The following is a 23415-nucleotide window of genomic DNA, read 5'->3' as shown; positions in this document are numbered from 1 at the left end:
AGAATTCCAATGGCGGCCCCTACGCCGCTGGTCCTGGTTATCTTTTCTCTGCCTCCTCTTCTTTCTTCCTCTCTCTGTGTCTTCCTTCAAATCTTATAAAGGCAACACACTAACAACCAAAGCACAGATAAGAAAGCAAACCCAAAAGCTGCTCCCAAACACATCAAACATACACTGAATTTCAAGCCCAAAAACAACATGGGAGAAGTATTTAAGATTCTTTTTGTCTTTCTCATCACTCTGCTACTTCTGCTCAAGGTAGCACTCTCTTTCTGGTGGAGACCAAGGAAAATTCAAGGACATTTCTTCAACCAAGGAATAAGAGGACCCCCTTATCGTTTCTTCGTTGGAAATGTTCAAGAACTTGTGGGAATGATGCTCAAAGCCTCTTCTCAACCCATGCCTTTCTCTCACAACATTCTCCCTAGAGTCCTTTCCTTCTACCATCACTGGAAGAAACTTTACGGTACCTTCTTTTTTCTTACCTCTCTCCTTCACAAACACATACTCTCCCTCCTACACATATACATTGTCTTCAATCTTGGCATCGTTTTCGTTGCATGAATATATTCAGACCCTTCTTCACCCATCTTGTTACTCTTCAAAGGATGTCTTACTTCTCCTAGTTTTATGTTTCTTCTTCGAGAATTTCGAGACTTTTCAAGGCCTCATTTCTTGAGAAAGATTGCTTTTTTTGCAACCCTTTCTGCCTTTTCTTTTCCTCGGGTAGCTGTTTATTGCACCACCTCCTTTCTCTATCAACTTTTTTTCTTCTTTTCCCTTTTTTTTCTGTATTTCTCTCTGTTTTTCCTAACGCCTCTGATACATCTTTTTAGTAATCCAACAAGGCCCAAAATCCGCTACTTGGACTTTGACCACAACATCGCCATTTCTGAGCTTTGTAACTCACAGTCAATCACAATTGTAGTCATATTTATCCATAACTTCCTGTAGTATGAGTAATAGTGACAGTGACTACTGCAATTTCTTAAAACCTTAATTGAGCTTAACTTCTGTATGTTAATCATATATTTATTAGGAACCGATTCCTGTCCAGCATAGATGTCAGATACACAAAATCAAGCTAGCAATTTTTCCTAGTTTATTTTCTCATAAAAAAAATTCTCAGCTTATTAATGAACCCTTCTTACTTGTACACAGTATCTAGTGTTTATGAAATATTAGTTCAATTTGTTGAATGCGAAGTTGTCATCTGATTTTGCGCTCTTTCCCATGTCTTATTTTTCTTGTGTTGTTATATGGGGAATTGAATTGTGACAATGTAGTTGTATATGTTTGGTAACCGTTTTTAAATTGACTTGTCTTCTTCAATTCCCTCCTCCTTCTGTTTTTTGCCACCTCTCTGTTAATGTCTCTGTGCTGTAGGGTCTACACCGTCCTTGCATCCTCTGAAACCAACGGTTGTCATGTTTCCTGCTTCTTTCATCATTTTACAAACTTCACACTTCCTACATAAGGCTCTGTGATAGTTCCACCTTCATGTAAAAATGTCTCATTTTTTTCCTAACCATATAAAAATAATCCAATCAATGCAAAATTACACATACCCGTCTTTCAATTGCGAAATTACATAATCAGCCAATTAATTCATTGATTAAAACATGATTGAATTTGATAAAGGTGCAACATTCCTCGTCTGGTTTGGACCCACCGCTCGAGTCACCATCTCTGATCCAGACCTCATCCGCGAAATCTTCACCTCCAAGTCAGAATTCTACGAGAAAAACGAATCTCCCCCACTGGTGAAGCAGCTTGAAGGTGATGGACTCCTCAGCCTCAAAGGAGAAAAATGGGCTCACCACCGAAGAATCATCGCTCCCACCTTTCATATGGAGAATCTAAAAGTAATATATATATATACACTGTGTTAAATTGATCATGTAACTTTTCTTTATTCTATTTTAATATATACATAATCTTTGTAGTTGTTGATACCGATTATGGCAACAAGCGTGGTTGAGATGATGGAGAAGTGGAGGAGCATGGCGGAGACGGGTGAAGTGGAAATCGAAGTTTCGGAGTGTTTTCAAACCTTAACAGAAGATGTGATTACTAGGACAGCGTTTGGAAGCAGCTACGAAGATGGCAAAGCCATTTTCCAGTTACAAGCCCAACAAATGGAACTAGCAGCTGGTGCCTTCCAAAAAGTGTTGATTCCAGGTTTTAGGTAACAAAACAATCCTTGTATAATGAATGAGAGTAGTGATGATGCAGTGAATTATAATATTTTGTTATTGGTTTTTGTGTAGATTCTTTCCGACGAGGAAGAATTTAAATTCTTGGAAACTGGATAAGGAAATGAAGAGATCGTTGGTGAAGCTGATCGATCGACGAAAAGAGAATGCGTGTGGGAAGGAAGATACGAAAGGGGCGAAGGATTTGCTGGGGCTTATGATTCGGGCTTCGCACAGCAGCAGCAGCAGCAGCAATGTGAATGTAACGGTTGATGACATTGTGGAAGAGTGCAAGAGTTTTTTCTTTGCAGGGAAACACACGACTTCGAACCTGCTGACGTGGAGCACGATTCTGCTTGCTATGCACCCGCAGTGGCAGGTACAGGCACGTGAGGAGGTGGAGATGGTGTGCGGTGCACGTGACATCCCTGGCAAGGACGATCTTGTGAAGCTTAAGACAGTAAGCAACTGCTACTGTGCATAATCATATATAATCTTTAGGCTTTGTTTTGTTTTGTTTTGGGATTCAGACAAAAATCATGTTTTGTCTCTTCGGCCCTTGTTTTCTGTGTTGCTTTCCTCACACAAGGAAACCCAACTGCGGCCCTTTTGCCTTTTCTGTTTCTTATCTCAAGGAAGCATGTAGGGGCAGTGTTATCGTTTCCCTCTTACAACTTTTGTTTTCGTTTACCACACACCCTTCCAATTCTCGATTCTCATATCAAAACACTTCTATACTTTTTATCAATTTAATTCTAAATTATTTACATTCAATTTTCTTAAAATTAATAAAAATAACAAAGTAATTTATATTTATAATATAAAAGTGTGTATATATATATGATTTAGGTAAGTTGAGTGTTCAATTTATTTTTTTCAGAAGAATGCGATTCCCGTAACAATGTAGTATTTAATTATAATTGTATCTAATTTTATTTTTTTTAATTTTTATTAATAGGATAGTATATGTGACATTATGTTCTGGCATTTATCGATATTTGATATTTGCAGTTGACGATGATCGTGAATGAGTCTCTGAGACTGTACCCTCCCACAATCGCAACCATCAGAAGGGCGAAAGCTGACGTGGAGCTAGGGGCGTTCAAGATCCCGTGCGGGACGGAGCTCCTGATCCCCATCCTAGCCGTTCATCACGATCAGGCCACGTGGGGAAGCGACGCCACCGAGTTCAATCCTGGCCGTTTCTCCAACGGCGTGTCTCGCGCCGCACTCCGCCCTTTTGCGTTTATCCCCTTCGGCCTCGGTGCGCGTACCTGCGTGGGACAGAACCTCGCGCTTCTTCAAACCAAACTCACCCTCGCCATCATGCTTACCCGTTTCACTTTCAAATTGGCCCCTACCTATCGCCACGCGCCGACGGTCCTCATGTTGCTCTACCCTCAGTACGGCGCGCCGATCATTTTCCAACCCATCGCCACCGCAACCACAACCACAACCACTTCGGATTGTTCCTGATCATGGGTTATGCGTGCATGTTTGTGTAGATCGAGTGTATATTCGTTTGAGTTTAGGGATCAAAACCCCCCTTTACAGCTTTTGGCCTTGAAAGTTGAAGACAAAAAAATATATATATATGTATGGATTAGGTTATATTGAGCGTTTAAAAGAGAGATTTAAAAGTTTAAAATTGCCAAAAACAAATTATAGGCTAGGCACATGGTTTGTGTGACTTGTATCATCTACACTTGTAATGTTTCATATATATCATATATTTGAAATACAATTTGTGTACTTTATTAGAATACAAATTTGGTAATCATATAAATAATAACACTCAATTATTGATTATTAATTATTCTATTTAATACAATATTAGTTATAATAACTTGTGATGATTATTATATTAATATTTGCATCATTTTTCCTAAAAATATATTCCACAACCTTATGTAATGATACTTGTTTTATTTTCCAAAAGTAAACCAAAATTAAAAAATATTTAAATAGCATGGTGAAAATTTATTTAGGAAACCAATGATTTATAGTTAGAAGATTTCGTATATATTAAATTAGTTTTTATAATATATTTATTTAATTTACTAATATAACACAAAAATAAAAATTGTAAAAATAAATTATATTTAGTTAATTAAGAAATATATAAAATACAATTAATACTGATAATAATTTAGAAATACTTAAAATTATTTGACATAAAATTAGTAAAGAAATTTAAAAATATAAAGTTTACAATTAATTATTATTAATATTTAATTTAAATTTTTTAGTGTTATTAAAAATGTCATAAAGTGTAATTATTATTAATTTCTTGATATGGTTTTATTTTTAATTTTTTAATAATATAGTAAAATTAAATTAATACAAATAATAGAATAAAATAATTTTGAATAAATCAATATTAATTTGGTTTATGTAATTAAATGTAGAACATAAATTGATATTATTAAAATTATTTTAACAATTCCGTTCGGGATAATAAATAATAGTTAATTTTTTAAAATAAATAATATAAATAAAATACAACTAGATCTATATAATGTGTAATTAGTGGTGGCAGAAAAATTAAAAGGAGTTGTTAAAGGATTTAAATAATACATTAGAAATATAAAATTATTTTAAATTTAGAATAAAAATCTCATAGATTATTATTTAATATTTTACTATTTACAGTTTAAGTTAAAAATTATTAATAATCACTTTAGTGAATAACAAATAAATTTTAAATTGTAAATAAACATATTTGAAAAATAAAATATTTAAAATAGAGTAATTGAAATTTTATTTATTTAACAGTTAAAGGTGTGCATGCAAGTAAATAACATGAAATTGATAAAACAAAATAATTTAAATGAAACAAATACATATTCAATCACAAGTCATAAATAATTTCATTAGATGTTATATTGCAAAAATTTTGGTGACAAACAATTTAATGTTGTTCCATCATTCTTCACAGAGAACATGCTTGGATGAAGATGTTTTTTTTTTCAATAATTGATAATTTGTGTAACGTCAACATCACTTTTGATTTGTATTGAGTCATTAATGGATTGTTGATCAACAATTTGAATCAGACGACACCAATAGTTTGATTTTGTGTCTTGTTTATGGTGTTCGTATTATAGTACTTCCGTTTTACTATGAAATAGCTCATAAAAGAACTAGTTGCATTGGATTGTCATTTATGATTATAATACTTATAGGATAGACCAAAACCATTTCAACTTTCCATTATCATAACTTGTTGGATAAGTTCTCCAAAATAAAATATTACTTTAATAAAAGTGATGAGGTTGAAATTTATGGAAGAAATTTATGGAAGAGCTAGTTAGGTTTAAAACCCTCGTAAAATTTCTTCTATAAATTTTGTAAAGATACTACGTTTAGATTAGTGATATTACAACTTGTTTGAATATTATTTGAATAACTTAGGAATGTAAAATTTTTCTTATTGGACCTTCATTATTTTGAACTAGAGGACTTAGTAATTGTGGAAAAAAATAAACTTTTTCAAAATTTTCTTTTTAGAAAGAGTTGTCGACATAGTAAAAGTTAAAATCACTGTCTAACAATGAAAATAATATTGTATATTCGTAAAGGCAAAATCATTATTTTATTTAAATAACTTTTTTCTAAGATAAGTAATTATATTTTATAATTGCATTATTTGACAACATAAGCAACAATTTTTGGTGTTGCCTACTACAGTAGGACCGTTATCATACATTATTACGAAGCTGTTCTTTTTGTCAATGTTAACAAGATAAAAATTGTTATTGTAGATCACTTAAAAATATGTTATCCACTACAACAATATTTGATATTAGTCACCACCAGAGAAAAAATAAATAAATATTGGCTTTTAAGACGAAAAATGAACATTAAAATTTTATTTTTTATTAAATAATTAAACTACAACATTGGTTAGCTGATTTAAAAAGTAATTTAAAAATAAAAATTTAAATAAAAATATGAAAAAATGTTTTGTAGGCTTAAAAATAAAATTTTTTATTTATTGGTATTATCTTTTTAAAATAATTTGATTTGAAGTTGAAGCTGAAAATAACTTACATTATTACAACTCTAAAACTGTTTTCATATAAAACGATTTTTATAACAGGCAAACACTTTTAGCGCGTAATAATAAATGAAAATGTTGTAATAACATATTAATACTTAGAAAGATTTTATGTAATAATATTTCTCTCTTAACGATTTTATCTAATAATATCATATCTCTCTTTTGGAATACTAAAATTCTTTTGGAATACTAAAATTTGTAAGTAATGTTGTTTATTTTAACAAATAGTGTTAAGATTGTTAGAATGATGGTTTCTACTTTATTTATATTTGAAATATTGCTTTGATGGTAGGTTAGACCAAATTTTTTTCAACTTTTTATTATAATGGTTGATTGAATAAGTACTCCAAATAAAAGTATTGTTTTAATGAAAGTGACGAGATTGAGATCTATGAAAGATTTTGTAATTGGTGGGTTTAGAAGTCTCATATATTATTCTATAGTCCTTGTGAACTTAATGTACAATTCAATCATTATATCAATGGGAAATTGAGACTTATAAGCTATATTTGATATACATGAACATATGTTAATATCCTAGTAGCATCATACCTAATTAGACTATATGTTAGTTTGGTTGATGGTAGTACAATTTCTTGAATGTTATTTTAACGTGTCCTAGGGTAATGTATAATTTTTCCTATACCCTTAAAAGGTGAAAATAGAGTTTCATATGTTATGTGATTCTAATGACATACAGATAAATTATTTCTTGACAAATAGACCGAGTGAACTATAGTAAATGATAAAAGAGTTGTTATATCCTCACTTACTAGTTGTAATCACAATATATGTGTCTTTCATTATTAATTTCATTATTAAGTGTGAAAATAATCATGTAAAATTGCGCAAATGGTGAATTAAAGAATATGATGAACTTTATAAAAGAACAAACAAATAAATTTAGAAAAGAATAGTACAATTATTTAATACAAAATGAAATAAATATATATTTTTTCATTGTTTGCAAATTATAGTAAAGAAAATAATATAGAATATCCTTTTAACATTGAAAAATGTATATCCCCTCTAGAAAAAAAAACATTGAATAGTTAAAAAATATTAAACAATATCAATGGTATTATATAATCTATATATCCTCTGCAACAATAAATAATAATACAACCTGCTAAGGATATTAAAGATGAAGAAAACCTATTGATAGAAAAAGATATAAAAAGAGTACATTTACAATTAAATTATTTAAATACTACGTTAGAAATAATGTCAAAAAATTAATTAGAATATAAAATTTAGGGCAAAAAGATACACTTAGTACTTCAACTACTATTTACTAATTAAACCACCAGTGAAACCTATATACAAATTAATTAATGTACCAGAAAAAGAATAAGAATCCATTAAATTAAAAAGCAACACCGATATAAAAGTAGAAGAAATATAGAAAAGTTTAGAGAAATTAAATAAATCTTTTATAAATACTATAGAGACGTACATCTGTAAATAAAATAAGAGCTTATCCAAAACTAAAAAATTATTATCCAAAATCAATTCCAGCCGATGTGCAATTTGAAGAAAGAGGACAGTTAGTACAAAATAATCAGGATAATAGAATTTAAATGGATTAAGTGAACAACCAATATTAGATTTAACATGAAAGATTGTAGTAACAAAGTTAGAGCAATTATAATAATTCAAGAATTTAGTGGAGAATTAAAAAGATGGTGGGATAATTTATGTACATAATAAGATAAGATAGCTATTCTTAATAGTGTTAAATCTTAAAACATCAAGAAGATGTTTTTTCAGCTTAGTTTATACAAATATTTTTTTAATCTAAGGTTTCTTAAGAAAGATTTATGCGACTTCCAAAGTATTTGTAGAAAAGGTAAAACTGAATTTAGAAAAACATCACAAAAAGCCAATATTATATGATTATTTAACTTATGGTCAAATTCACTACATTCCAGTTGATAAAGGAATACAAGTATACATAGTTTAAGCTATAAAATAAAATAAAATAGGAAAGGAAAGTACAACTAATAGAAAAGAAATATGAACCTTTTGTTAACAATATGGTATAAAATATGTTAAAGCTCCAAGCGCTCAATAATAAAAAATAACAAACAAGAAAAATATTGTAAAAATCCATATAAAAAAAAACTTACAATAATACTTCTCTCTCAGTTTACAAAACAAAAAACCTAACTACATAAAGTTAACTAAAAGGGATAAAAATACCTGGTTGAAATGTGGTATAGAATAGGTATTATGTAGTAGTTGTAAAGTATTAAAAAAACTAAATCAATTAGAGGATGAAAAGTTAAAAAAATTACATAATATTCTAATAAATTGTGAACTAAGATGAATATAAGAATAAGAATATTAATAATATAATAATAAGAATATAATAATAATATTAATAGCTTTCACATAAATACTTGTAAAATAATATAAAATAATAAACACTACAAGAAATAATGATGGTAAAGTCTCCAAAAGAGCGACGCAAAGTGCACAAGAGAGACAATACATCAGACTAATGTGGTTTAGCGTTATGCATTAGAGAAGCCTATAATGAGACACAAATTTATAAAGTAGTGTTAGCTAAGCCTACATAAAATAAAATATATTATTTAACTATAATGTATGTTTAAAGGACACTAAAATTAAACAATTTTTAAGAAATGGACTTTAAGTATAACTCAACCTCATAAAATTGGTTTACAAGATGAGGTTTGCACACACCCCCCTCACACCGAGGCTACCAACTCGTGCTTGAGATATGGGTGGTACGATAACGGTCCGATAGCGGGTGACCTGATAAGCCCAACAAGCAATCACTTGGATATATTCGAAATGACTCTGATACTATATTAAAAAATGGACTTTAAGCCTAACTCGACCTCATAAAACCAGCTTATAAGGTGAGTTTTGCACCCACTTATATACTATGAAATGTCCTAATCTCTAGTCGATGTGGTCTCTAACAATAATTAAACTTAGCATCACCGTTGGGGACACTATGTGAGAAAACATATGTAAGTAAATTGTCGTCATTGAGGACACTACCTAGGAAATAAAAATGAGTAAAATGCACTTAAGGAGAGCGAAATGGACATAAAGACAAAACCGAAAAATAACATAGTGTGGGCTAAGGTAACAACAAATGTCCACGTCACCTTAGTATCGCCTAAATTTACACTAAATGTAATAAAATATTAACTTTCATTCACTTTGTGTCCTCATTCTCGACGTAATATAATTTTGTAACTTATTTTTTGATTGCATCTACTTTGTATCCTCATTCTAGACGCTAACTTATTATTATTATTATTATTATTATTATTATTATTATTTTAATAATTTTTAACTTGCATCCACTTTGTATTCCCATTCTAAACTCAATATTATTCTGTCACTTAACTTTTTTCATTGCATCTACTTTGTGTCCCCATTTTAGACTCTAATTTATTATTATTTTAATAATTTTTTGTGCGAGTTAAAGGTCTTCATTGTGAACACAATATTTGACATTTATTTTTGTGTTCAAGTTGAGTACACTTCACTCATGTTAGTGACTTCTTTTTTATAGTCCCCGCTTTTTGTTGGCAGCTAAAAATGATTTTTCTTGTAGTGAAAGATTTATTTTAAATATTCAATTTAAATTATTATTTTAAATCATTATAAAATAAATTCAAAAGTTTTTAATTTAAATTATAATAACACTTTTTAATATTAATAATTAATTTTAATTATTTAAATGTATGTGAATATAAATTAAAATTAATTATGAATTACACAATTCAATTTATTAGTAAAAAAATGTAATAATTTATATAAATTATTACAACAATAATTTTTAATAATTAATACAAAAATAAATAATTCATTTTTATTAATAATGATAATATATTAAATAATTTTAAATATTTATAAATTATTATTAATATTAGTTTTCTGTTATATATTTTTATTATTACTCATGAATATATAATATTTTAAAATATTGAAAGTAATTTCTATTTTTAAACTCATAAAAATATTTTAAATTATAAAATATATTAAATAAAATATTTAATACATTTATATTTTGTTATATTAGAAAATATTAAATAGTTAAATATAATTTATTTTTATAATTTTTATTGATATATTATTTTACAAAATTAAATTAATATAGTAAAAAAACTACATCGAAATTAATTCACAATAGAGGAAACATTCACAAAAACTAATTTTAGAGGTATCACATTATCTAACTAGGAATTGACGTGATTTCCTTTCTCTTTAACAATTGTCACCTTGAAAATCAAACTTGCACTAGTACAAAAAAACCTTAGAAATGATCGTGAATAACGACATTTGATAGAAACTTGTCGTAGAAAGAAGCACGGTGACATTTTGGTGAATAAGCGCTGATAAATAATGATGGTTGGTCTTTAAACCGTCGCTGATGATGAATTGCGGGCAAAATAACAACGGTTCAAAAAAAGAATTGTCTTAATGAGAAGTTGTGGGCAAAGAAGCGACAGTTAAGTTGGAAACCGTCATTAAAAGAGTTAAAATTAAAGCTCATCCCGCGCTACACACTCTCATTTATTCTTCTTCTCATTCACACCTCTCTCCCTCTCCACTACACTCAACCCAGCTCCCTGCCTTCGACCTACCCCCTCCATGCCCCAAGCTCTCTTCCGCGCCTTTCTCTCTCTCCACCACAATCAACGCCGCTCCAGCCCTCCTCCACACGTCAAACCTTCGCGCGCGCATCTCTCCTATGTGCGCGCATTTCTCCTATGTGTGTACATCTCTCATCCACACGTGCAAAATCTGCCTCCGCCGCCAACCCTTCGACGATGGCAACACCTTCCTTATGCCACCAACACGTCCACCACATGCTACCAGGACTATGCACGGTGCCACCGCGGACTTGGCTGCACCTGCAACTCCACTATAGAAGGTTAGTATTTTAAATTTTTTAATTAATTTTATAATAAATATTTGCATGTATGTGTTGATTAGTTAGTAGTTTAGGGTTTGTGAGAACTTCATTTAATGGATATTTGATGTAGCAGTTCAGACATTGAAGAGAAGAATGATAGATTTGGAGTTGCCAAAACTTAGAATGAAAAAACTTCAAACAATCATAATTTTCTTATAGAAAAGTCGGATGAAGGTGCGAAAAAAGTGAAAGTTGCTCGAAACGAGGTAATGAATCACATGGCAATAACCAAAGGGGATTGGGGTGGACCAAAATTCCAAAAAATCACCATTTACTATTTTTTATTTTATTTTTAAGTATTATTTAGATATTTTTCAGGTATTTTAAGGTTTTAGTTTCCATACTTTCACTTGTCAGAAAATTATAAAATTTTGCATGATGTTTCCTAGTATAAATTAGAGATTTATCAAACCATTATGATTATATTACATTCACAAATTTATTACCCATACATTACATAATGTTATGTGTTCTAACATGAAACTTATTATTTCAATGCTTAATCTGGATAGAACATGTTGAGTGGGAGGGGAAGTTCAAATGCAAAAAAAAAACTCACTTTGATGCACCTTAAGATATTTAAAGTATATTTGTTCACTCGCTTTAGTGTATCTCATTCATTCATTTAATAACATTTATTTTGACTTGTAGTGCAATAAACAATCTGGAAATTATGAGTGTGGTTACTATGTTATGTAGTTGATGTCAACTATTGTGCGACCTAGAATTGATTGTGATTAGGTAATACCTCAATATATTTGTAGAACTTTTTGTAGAATGTTATATGTACTGTATGTAGACTTTCATATTTAAATTATGATATTACATGCATTATTGTTCTGGAAATTTGATATTTTACGCAGTATTAGAGTATAAATATAAAAATAAAACTTTTGTTAAAAAAAAATACATTTATAATGACGATTCCAAAATCGTCTTTAATTTTTTTTTCATTCTTTATTTGGCAAAATAACGACAAGTTTTTACATGTGTCTTTAATGTGGTTTTATAACGACGGTTCTAAAACCGTTGTTATAAACAACTGATTTATAATGACATTCGAAGTAACGACAATTCCCAAACCGTCTTAATATGATCTTTTTAACCATCGTTAAAACCCTATACAAATATATTATTTGTTATATTATATATTACACCTTTGTTTATATTTTTCTATATTGAGCACAAGTATAAAGAAAACAAGACCTTCCATATATCGATACAAGCTTCAATGAACAAGTTAGATCCAGAAATATTGTATACTTCAAGATTAAGGATATAGTATAAGTACAAAATAGATAACAAAATGAACAATACTGTTGGAGATCCCACATCGACTAGAGATTAGAGTCTTTCATTGTATATAAGTGGGTGCAAACCTCAACCTCATGAGCCGGTTTTATGGGGTTGAGTTAGGCTTAAGGTCCACTTTGTAACAAATACTCTACAAAAGATCATATTTTAAGCTATTATAAACATGTGATGAAGACACATGAAGAGCACATTAATATACTTTAAATAAAGTTCTTCAAACATATTAATGTCTTTGTATTAGAAGAACGAGAAAATGAACTTAAATATTAAATAAAAGAAACATGATAAAAAACAATTAGCAAAAGAAATAAAGAAATTATCTTTTTTGTAAAGATCATTGAATATTCTTTTATTTCCTTGAAATATTCTACAAATAGACACATTAGACAAAACTATAAAATTATGAAGAACTTATAACCAAAATATGTCACTTTCATAAGTATAATGATGGTTGTAAGTACTTCACATGATTTTTACCCTTTTTATGCGTCACATATGCTTATTGGAAGTGTAATCATTAATTTTAGGAACTATCATGTGCAAGGGTTAATTAGGAATTAACTAAGTGTTAATCATATCATTAGTTGAGTTAACATTAACTCAAGCAATCTTATGTTTACATTTAGGTGTTCTAATGTTTGTAAACACTTGAACGATGTTTATTCCTCTTCTAGGTCATGAAATCTACTATATAAAGGAACCTAAGCACTCTTGTAAAATCACTTTTAAATATTAATGAAAATGCTCATTTTCTCAACTATTTTTGATAGTGTTGAGAGATTTCTTGTATTTCTTTGGTTATTATGTTAAAAAGCCTTTTCAAGTGGCGAATCTTATGGTATTATTCCTTTGGGAGTTCTCTTAAAGGTGGTGTGTTTTTATTCTATTTTCTTCCTTCAATTCATTTTCCATTTCATTTTACAACGTGTTTTTGCTTTCTTACCTTGTTATGTGAATGTCACAACCAAACCCATGTGTTTTTCATCCTTTCACCATCAATGGACCTTCATCCATGGGTTTTGAGTTTTCAAGCACCTCTTGAGTTGATCGATATCTTGCCATCCTCTTAAGGATTACATAAGAGAAACATTATTTTATCATTCACTCTTTGAAGTAACACTTGTAAAGGAACATTAATTGTATATCCTCAACGAGAGTTATTTCTTAGATTTTACCCTTTGTGTAGTCAATAGTGACAACAAATAATATTTGAGGTTCTTAGTCTAAGAGTGGATTAAGTCAAGATGACTAATAGTGACTTGTGTACTCGTGTTTATCAAGTCATAAGAAAAAATTGTTGAGCACGTTTAAATTTGGACAATCTCAAAGAAATCTCAAATTATTTAGGGAAAATTGAAGAGCTCATGAAAAGAAAGTCCCCTTCCTCTAGGAAGTGAAACTCATATTGCATGCATAAGATCAACCTAGAAAAAGGCTAAAGTAGGGATACAACATTAAAAATAATTGAATCATACTATGAAAGACAAGTGAGAAAAGAAGTGTTAAAACTTCTATAAATTTAGATGATCATCCAATCTCAAATAGTACTTAGATGAGTATAATATATGTAATAACAAAGAAAAATAAGATAACCATAAAAAAAATGAAAAAAAAAATCAAAACATACCCACTTGCATAGTTATTAATTCAAAGGAATCAAATTATAAGAAATAAAAAAATCATAAATATTAAATATTAAATAAGATAATGATTATAAAAATAAAAAAATATTTCATATGATAAAAACAATTATCTTTTAAAAAAGAAATATATCATTGAGAAAGAGTTCTTATAATAGCCTTGTATAAAAGTTAGATATTAAAAATATTGTAACATAATAAGATTTACTATAAGTAAATTAATTCCTTAAGGCATGTGTCGTGCAAATGATAATTGGTGGTAGCATTAATGAATTCTCTCGTACACCGTAGAAGGGGAAACGGTGCTATGCGGGAATTTTGAGTAATGGTGTTTCTCAATGCAAAGGGAATGTTTGAAAAACTTAGGATCTCACAATTCAACAATCAAATATCAACATCACAATTTTGCAAATCAATTTCATCCTTGCTTTCTTTCTTTCTTTCTTTGTCATAGCTTATTTCAATGGAGTCTTTTGAAAGCATTAATTTAAAAATAAATAAATACACACGTATATATTATATATTGAAGATTAGTGAACTTATACATTTCATCTTTCATCCCTACATTAATTTAATTATATGAACAGAAGTTAACTATATATTTGTTAATTGTGTTGCACTTAATTCGGAAATACACATATAATATGATTGTAAATAGACTACTATATATGGAACATGCATCAACCTTAGATTAAAATATGATATGCTGAAAAGAAGTTTTGGAATTATTGGACAGAGATAATTGAAGTCATTGAAAGATTACACCCAAAAGCCTGCAAAACAATAGACAATAATTCGCCCAAGAATGAATTATTTTTTTCTCAAAGCTACATCCACGCAACACAAACCTAAGAAACTTAAAAGAAGACATCGAAGAAAGCAATAGATTAAGAGCAAATAAAGGGAAATGCTTGTTTGATTTGGGAGCAAATCTCTCCCATCATATCTGAAATCTCCATTTTTGTGATTATGGTTATCAATTAAAAACTACGTCAACCACGTGATCTTCATTGTTTTTATTATTAATGGAGATGCTTTAAGGATGTGCATCCACTTGTCGTCCTAAATTTAGCATGTAGTTCAGTATTGGTCATCAAAAATAGTTTATTCTATGCGAGATAAACTTTTGACCTTAAAAACAACAGGGTTAAGGATTTAAATCCTGTTTTACTCAATGCCAAATCCAAGAGCAAAGATAGTTTGGCCTAGGACTTTCGAAAGATTTTCGTAGTATCCTAGGCAATGATGAGAATAGTAACGGCATTTCTCGTTTAAATATATTTATTGTTTGTGAAGTAAATGCGCACTTATTAGAAGGGTGGATGGGGGAAAAAGTTAAAGATCAATTAACGAAAGAGGCATGCGCATGCCTAAGCCATTAGCTAAAGAAACTTCTCGTCTCAAATCTTGCATGTTTCTGCAATAGGTAAGTTATTGCTACAAGAGATTCTTTCTCAAAAGTAGAAAGGATGAACAATATGCAAAAAAAAGTTTATAGAATATTAATGAACAACACGATGTACTTATTTATCACGAAAAATCCACTAAAAATAAATTTTTTTTATATTATATAAATAAATAAATTTTAATTTTAATTTTTTTTAATTTTATAACATTCAATTAAATTTAAAATTCAGTTTTTAATAATCAAAACTATAATAAAAGAAATTAACTATAAATCTAATTCAATCTCATAAAATCGGAATATTTTAATATTTAGTCAATGTAAGATCTTCAACATATCATTTCTCACGCCGAAAACAATAACTCATACATAAAACTATATAATTATAAATGGTCCAATAAAAGTTCGATAATGAGTGATCTCATCAACCAACAAACTCTTACCAAAATAAATTTAAAATAACTATAATATTATATTAAAAAGTAAACTTTAAATGTACCTCAACATCGGAAAAAGTAGTTTATAAGATAACAATATTTTAATCTCTAATAAGGTAATTCTCTAACATATATTTTATAGGGTTTCATGATTTACGATTTGGCAACCTTGATACAGGAATCTGGTAGTCATTGTGTAGTTACATCAACGTTGGACATTATATAGTGAGATGTACACAGAATTTGAATTATTGATATGAACAGTGGGAAAGCAGAGATATGTTGAATTTGGATTGCAGAAAGATGAGAAAAGAAAAGGCATGAAAAGGTGTAATTGTATGCAGAGAGCATAAAGCGTATATAAGGAGTTGGCAGAGAATGAAAAGACATAAACATGAGAAAAAATAACGAGTTTTCTTCCACGCAATGAGAGGGTAGTGACTGGGTGAATCTGAGGCATCTGAACCTGAGAGGTCCCATGGGCATTGGCACTTAAGGTTGAATGTGGTGGTTGTTTTGGTATATGCAAAATGAAACAGTGACACGTGTGTTCTAATGATTTAGTTTCTCCTTTATGAATTCACAGAGCTACGTACCCAACGCATCTCTAGATACTAGACCTACCTGTTTCTTTATTGGCTCTCTTTGGTTTACCCAAATCAGAACCTCTGCAGCACTTTTTGTCTACACACAGACAAAGTACACCCAAATCCAAAACATTCATTAGTTTAAGAAACTCAATGCTTCAAAATTCTGCCCTAGAGGATATGCTTCTTCTCTAGCTACCTGTTTTTCTCCTTCATTCCGCCATAATATATCATTTAAATCATATATATCTACTGTCCCAACTTCTTATGGACACGAATATTGTGGAATTCAGGCAAATAGATATGAATCATCTTAACAAAAACTATAATATTTTTCTTTCTTTAAGATTTTTTTCTTACAATCTCTTATAAAAAAATATATATCAATTTTGGTAGAGTGATTATTTTAAGCTTATTAAACTTTGTTAGTGAGATATTATTTATTATGATTTTCGTTGTTCTATTTTTAATTTTTAATTTCTTGTTTTAATTGATTCCAATCCTTACCCTTGCGTCAATTTTATTTGAAATTTTATCAAGAATACTATTATTTTATGTTAGTTTTAGTGCAATATAACTATGTGAAATGCAGGAGATTGGTACACAATAATCCAAGTGATATGTTGATCAAACATGTTCATAAAAGCAAGTTCCCTTTTTGTTTGGATTTGTTAAATGTTAATGGTTGGAAACAATCGTCTGAGAAAACTAGTATGGAAAAAGACTTAAATTAAGATGAAGTTTGTTGAAATTGCCTTTTGTCATCTTATGTTATCTTTGTCTTGTTGGAATGTTTGGTAGATAGTGAACTTTGCATATTGTTTGAAACCTCAACGTTTGATCATTGTTGTTATTAGAAGATTATTCTATTTAGTCAATTAAACTTTTTTTTGTCTTTGTTTATATAGTTAGTTACATTGTAGTTAGTCTATATATACTTTAACTTAGTTAGTGTGGATTGATACATGCTTATATAATTTCTATTGATCATCCCTATAGTTTTCTTTTGAGATTGAGTGTATATTATATGTAAACTTTATGTAATTATTGTATTACGTCTTACATATGTTCATCAAGAATGGATTTATATATAATTTTTTCTCATTACATCATGTCTTTCTATTTTATGTTCTTCAGAACAAATAGTGTTCATTATGCATTTCTATGTTAATTTCTTGATAAGATACCCTACAAATTGCAACTAAGACAAATATAGGAGAAATTGTTTGGCTACATTGGGAGTTTGATGAAGTAGTGAAGTAGTTGTTGAATGCATCACATAAAAGCATAAAAACGTTGTGTTCTGAACTTTGGGCTACCATGAGAACTTTAGCATGTGCACTAATGTTGACTTTAGTCTTTGCATCAGCTTCTTCCTAGGCCTTAACCTTTGTTTGCGCTTATTCTTGGACCATAACTATTGCTTTATCCTTAACTTCTACTCTGGTTAACATAGTAAAAAATATTTAGTTTAATATATTTGGTTTAGCTTCGACTTGAAATATTTATTTAAGAAAATTGACCAAAACAGAAATGTTCATTTACCCATAAAATATTCTCTTGACTTTCTTTAATATGATTATTGGAATAAAATTTACGTTTAGAAATTCTTAATTTACATATTGTACCTACTTGTATTTTAGATATATGTAGATATGCATAATAAAATAAAATTTAATCAAATCGGATGCAATTGTATAACTTGGATATTTATTCACATATATATAGTAATAACTAATTGAAAAATATAATCACCAATCATATCTTTTATTTATTTTGAATATCTTTTCAGCACAAGTTAGAAAATATTTATAAATAAAAATCAATCTCATAGGAAGTACTCACTCAATCCTCATACTCACTTATATACTTATAATTTCTTTTGCTCTTATTGACTTGAGTATTGTAAAATCTTCTGCAAGTGAATCTTCCTCATTGTCTTCAACAAGTTCAACAATCAGATCTTGAATCACAACTATGCTGATGAACATAAACTATTTATTTTAAATTTGCTCAAAATTTGAAACATGTATAAAACATAATGGAAGAACTCAGTCATATGTGATATTTTGGTAAATTCATCATCATTTTCTCTAAGGCTCTGTTTGGATTGAGGAGGGGATTTGTGAGGAGGGGAGGGAGTGGATTTGTGAGGATTGGAGAGGATATGTGAGGTTGTTTTGATTGAGGGATGATAGAGTGGATTTGTGAGGATGGTTTATTGTAAGTTTACAAAATTATCCTTCTTATTAAAAAATATTTAAATAATGAATAATGATTTTTTTGTGTAGGTTTGAATTAATTAAATATTTTTAATATATAATATCCATAATTATTTATATTTTTAATAAAAAATTAAAAAATATAATTATATAATATAAAATATTTTGGTGTTAAATTGAAATAAATTTATTAAATACATTAAAATTTATGAAAATAATTTTCATTTGTTACTTTATATAACTATATATATATTGTTGATATTATAATTTTATTTTATTATTTATAATTATATGTTGTTATTAATAGTATAATTAAATATTTTTGAAATTATAAATAAATTTATGTAATATATTTAATTTTATATATTAAAATAAAATGCATGCACAAGGGTATTTTGGTAAAATGCAACAATCCTACTAAATCCCCACAAATCTTTTCATTTTGTGAAGAATGAAAAAAACCCTCCACCCTCTCCCCCATCCTCTCCCCCACTCTCAAAATCATGAAAACAAACACAAAAAACACCCTCTCCCTCCTCCCACTTGGAAGCAAACACACCCTAAGTGTGTTTTGGGCACCTATACCATAACAAAAATGGAGAAGGGTGACCTTTGAAAAAAAGAGTAAAAAAAGGCTTTTTTTCTAGTTAAGAAGTTTGGAAACCTTCAACAAGAACATTCCTTATATTAGCCTATTTTCTTTGTCACCCGTCTTATTTAACCTTGCCCATTTCTCTCTTTTATGATGATTTGAACTTTGGTATTTAATTAGAAATCATTTCTTAATAATAAAAACTACTTTAGATACCAATAATTTTTAATCTCTAAAATAATATCTAATTCTTATAGTGTTAACGATCGTGTGTTATAGTTCAAGATAGGAATGATGACTTAATGAGATTAGAAGATAAGGACAACCCAACTCCATAATTCAAGGACAACTCAATCGAATCAAACTCATGTATCTAGAAGACTACATTACTAATTAGTTGGGAGAGATGCATAATGAATTAATATAAGTTTGAGTTACGTCCTTTTCCATAGGTTCTTGCTGGAGTATCTTATGTATGAAGCAAAAATCACACTTTTTTTTTTATCAAAATAAACAAAGGATTTATATATTTATTTTGAATTTAAAGAGATCCCAAATTAGTTTCGTATTTATTCATATAAATTAGAAAAAAATTGTTTTGCTTCAATTATTTTGTTTCAAATTTTCCATTATCAACTTTTTGAAAGTAGATTTCACAATTTTCAGTATCATGGATTAGATAAGTTCTTAGTAAAGAATTTGAATATACTGATAATATGAATATTTTTGCACTATTATTTAATTATTGGTTAGTTTAGGGTGAGATTATTGATTTTTATAATAGTTATTTAAACTTATATTAAAAATATTTTTTTATAAAACTTTTTATTTAATATTAGTAATAAGAAATATAAAAGTTAGCCAGTGAAAAGTACGTATAACTATGTATTCCAAGTTGTCGTTTATCCTCTAAGGAAAATAATAAATTTAACACACCTACATTTCTTTCTTCCTATATATACATATATAATCAGTTGTTTTTGGAGTAAATGTGTCCTTACTCGTATTAATAAAAAGGAAAGGGAATTGTAATATTTATAATGAGACATTTAACTAGAGAAGTTGGCATTTAGTATATCACTTAATTCTAATATATAATGTGATATTTAAAAATATATAAATATTGATTATTGCATATATCTAAAAATGTAATTAATGTGAGATTTGATATACACGATTATTAGGGTAATTTCATGAAATTCAAAAGTTGAATGGTTAATTTTGCATCCAGTAAATTGTTATTGAAAATTTAATTTAACTAACTTGTGAACTTAGTGCAATAGATTTCCTCCAAATATACCCAAAAATTATATACAACATAAACTGTTGGAAATCTATAAACATTTTTGTAATGATAATTGTTCCAACTTCAATTTTTTTATGAAATAATATTACTAAAGTTAATTATTGTGAATGAAATATGATCTATTTTAAAATTTAAAATTCCGTCACGATTTTGTATTTAAAAACTAAAGCAATAATTATTACGGATCGTAAAAAGATGGGCCATAGCCACTTTACTAAAACCATAGGAAGACAGCATGGGCCTTAGAAACATAGTGATACCCATTATCAATTTTCAGGAAGTAGAGAAAATGACTTGAATAGAGTGAGCAGTAGCAGGCTTAGGTATGGTTAGATAACTAATAAATAGAAACTAGGCCCTAGCCCTAAACAACACACCCTTCAACCGACATTGAAAGCACCCTTTATGTCTTCTAACACTCAATATTTATTTCCTTCTTACACACATTGGACCTACTCAATAACTTGTTTGTAGCCCTATTTCCCATCAAACATCTCCAACAACTTCTCAACATCCTCTTTTTTATTCACATCATTTTCATCTAAACTCAATTCACTTTTTCACTCCAACCTCAGACATTAAGAAAAACAAACTAAAAAATGTTTTTATTTATATTTTCACACTTACCTTTATTTTAATATGTTGGAGATCTCACATCGACTAAAGATGAAAATATTCCATCGTATATAAGTGAGTGCAAACCTCACCTCATGAGCCGGTTTTATGGGGTTGAGTTAAACTTAAAGTTCACTTCTTAATATGATATCAGAGCCTGTTAGGGATCAACAACTTCGCCCATATATAAATGTAACAACCAGAGCTCCGATCATCTCTAGTTGACGTGGGACGTGTAGAATAAGAAAAGCAAGGGAGTGTCTAACTGGTGGACAGGATAGTGCCCCAATGATGAATGGTGAAAAATGTGTAAGATGAGCCCACCTGCACCCTCACACTTGAGAGACATCCTGCTGGCAGGTTATAATCAGGATGAGGTTTTACATGACCCACTCTGGGCCTCTTTTAGTACCTACACTTTTCACTGCCTACCATTGTAAGCACACTTTGCAGATTAGTAATAGCTAAATGGGCCTATTGGGCGCCACATACAACTTCTTCCGACATCGATGGAGACAACACCTATGCCTAATGGGCCTCAACTGGGTCGAGGACCAGAGACATTGATGGTCTATTTGGGCCCGCTTACTTTGCTGCAGGTTACCACTTGTGGAGACATACTGATTTTCGTGAAAATACAAAACACAATATCTTAACCAAAACTATATCATTATATGTTTTTTTTTCTTCTGTTTAGGTTAGTAACGTTTCACAATGAGTGGTGATACTTTAACACCACTAAAAGACAAAATGCATTTATTTGACACCATTAAAAGATAAAATATTCATTTATTTTTAAAATAAAATTATAATATATTATTATTTTGACTTCGGTTAAAACTAATTATCGTATTTGATGTATTTTTTTTTGAGTTTAAAATTTTGTCACGGTTTTGTTATTAAAAAATGTATTGGTGGACTAAAGGAGAAAAGTTTATGCTTCAACTTCTAAGCAATGTAAGACTATATTGGGTGTAATGGAACAAACCCTATACGAAGCTAACGAAACAAGTTTTTGATTCCCACAGACAGGACTAATCTTTCGACTTCAAATCTGTTGCAATAACATTGGTACGATTAATCATCGCATCCGAGATATAATCTGCTTTAGAGTTTGAGATTTTGTCTTTAAAAACGTATCCGTGAATTAGAAAAATAATAATAATAATAATAAATAAATATATATATATATATATATATATAAATTGTCAGAGACTCAATTTCTAAAGAATATGAGATTATATTGAAAAAAAATATTATATTATTAAAGTTGATTTTTAAGTGAGAGTATTTATTTTAAGAATTTGAAAGTAATTTTTTTTTTTACAATTTTGAGCTCGTGTAGATATTTTTTTTGTTAATATTTTCTAAATTTAATGTAAAGTAATTAATTGGTGCTTAATTTATTATTATAAGGACTAAATCTTACATGCATGATTATTAGAATTTCATTGTTTTGATTTAAAATATATATATATATATAATTTAACCATTTTTTTTGTTTTACTTTTGTATTTTTCATGACAAAATAAAATAAAATAATAAAACAATAATTGAAGATAGATAACGTGTAAGTTTAAAACTTTCTAACAAACAAATAAAATAGCATTCCTCCAACTTAAAGAAATTTTTTTTGACGTAATACGTACGGATTCCGATTTTATTTTCACAGATAGTACATTGTGGCTTCTAGTTATAGGGTAACATAGTGTTTTTAGGAGGTCATATTTGATTTTCTGGCAACCGAATTCTGAAGTGATTTTTTTTTTTACTTTTCATTTAAAAAAATGAGAAGAAAGAAAACTTTACGAAAAAATAAAAACAAATAATTTAAAAAAAGCTAAGAAAATTAATTATATTTTATGTGTGTAAGATATAAATTATTTAGACAAGTTAAAAATTAGATAAATAAATAGTCATAAATAGATATATTGTAAAGAAATATAATTTAACAAAAAAATTAAATAATAATTTTTTTATGAAAAAAAAAATTAGAGATAAGATAAAAAATAATACTTTTGAAAAATAATTTTGAGAATTATAATAAATTATGTAGTTTATTTTTAGAGAAATAAA

General features: G+C 28.8%; 1 protein-coding gene across 1 annotated transcript; it reads left to right on the top strand.

The window, feature by feature from the left end:
- Positions 1-4005, top strand: LOC137822561 (cytochrome P450 734A1). The gene is made up of 5 exons (XM_068627466.2): positions 1-466; positions 1642-1865; positions 1947-2188; positions 2271-2655; positions 3207-4005. The coding sequence occupies exons 1-5, from the start codon at positions 199-201 to the stop codon at positions 3669-3671; spliced, it is 1584 nt and encodes a 527-aa protein (XP_068483567.1). The 5' UTR covers positions 1-198; the 3' UTR covers positions 3672-4005.
- Positions 4006-23415: the final 19410 nt, after the last annotated feature.

Source organism: Phaseolus vulgaris, chromosome 9 (genome assembly GCF_051622355.1).
Source record: "Phaseolus vulgaris cultivar YP4 chromosome 9, ASM5162235v1, whole genome shotgun sequence".
Lineage (NCBI taxonomy): Eukaryota > Viridiplantae > Streptophyta > Magnoliopsida > Fabales > Fabaceae > Phaseolus > Phaseolus vulgaris.
The sequence above is the reverse complement of the archived record's forward strand: the minus strand, read 5'-3'. Positions and strand labels throughout refer to the sequence as shown.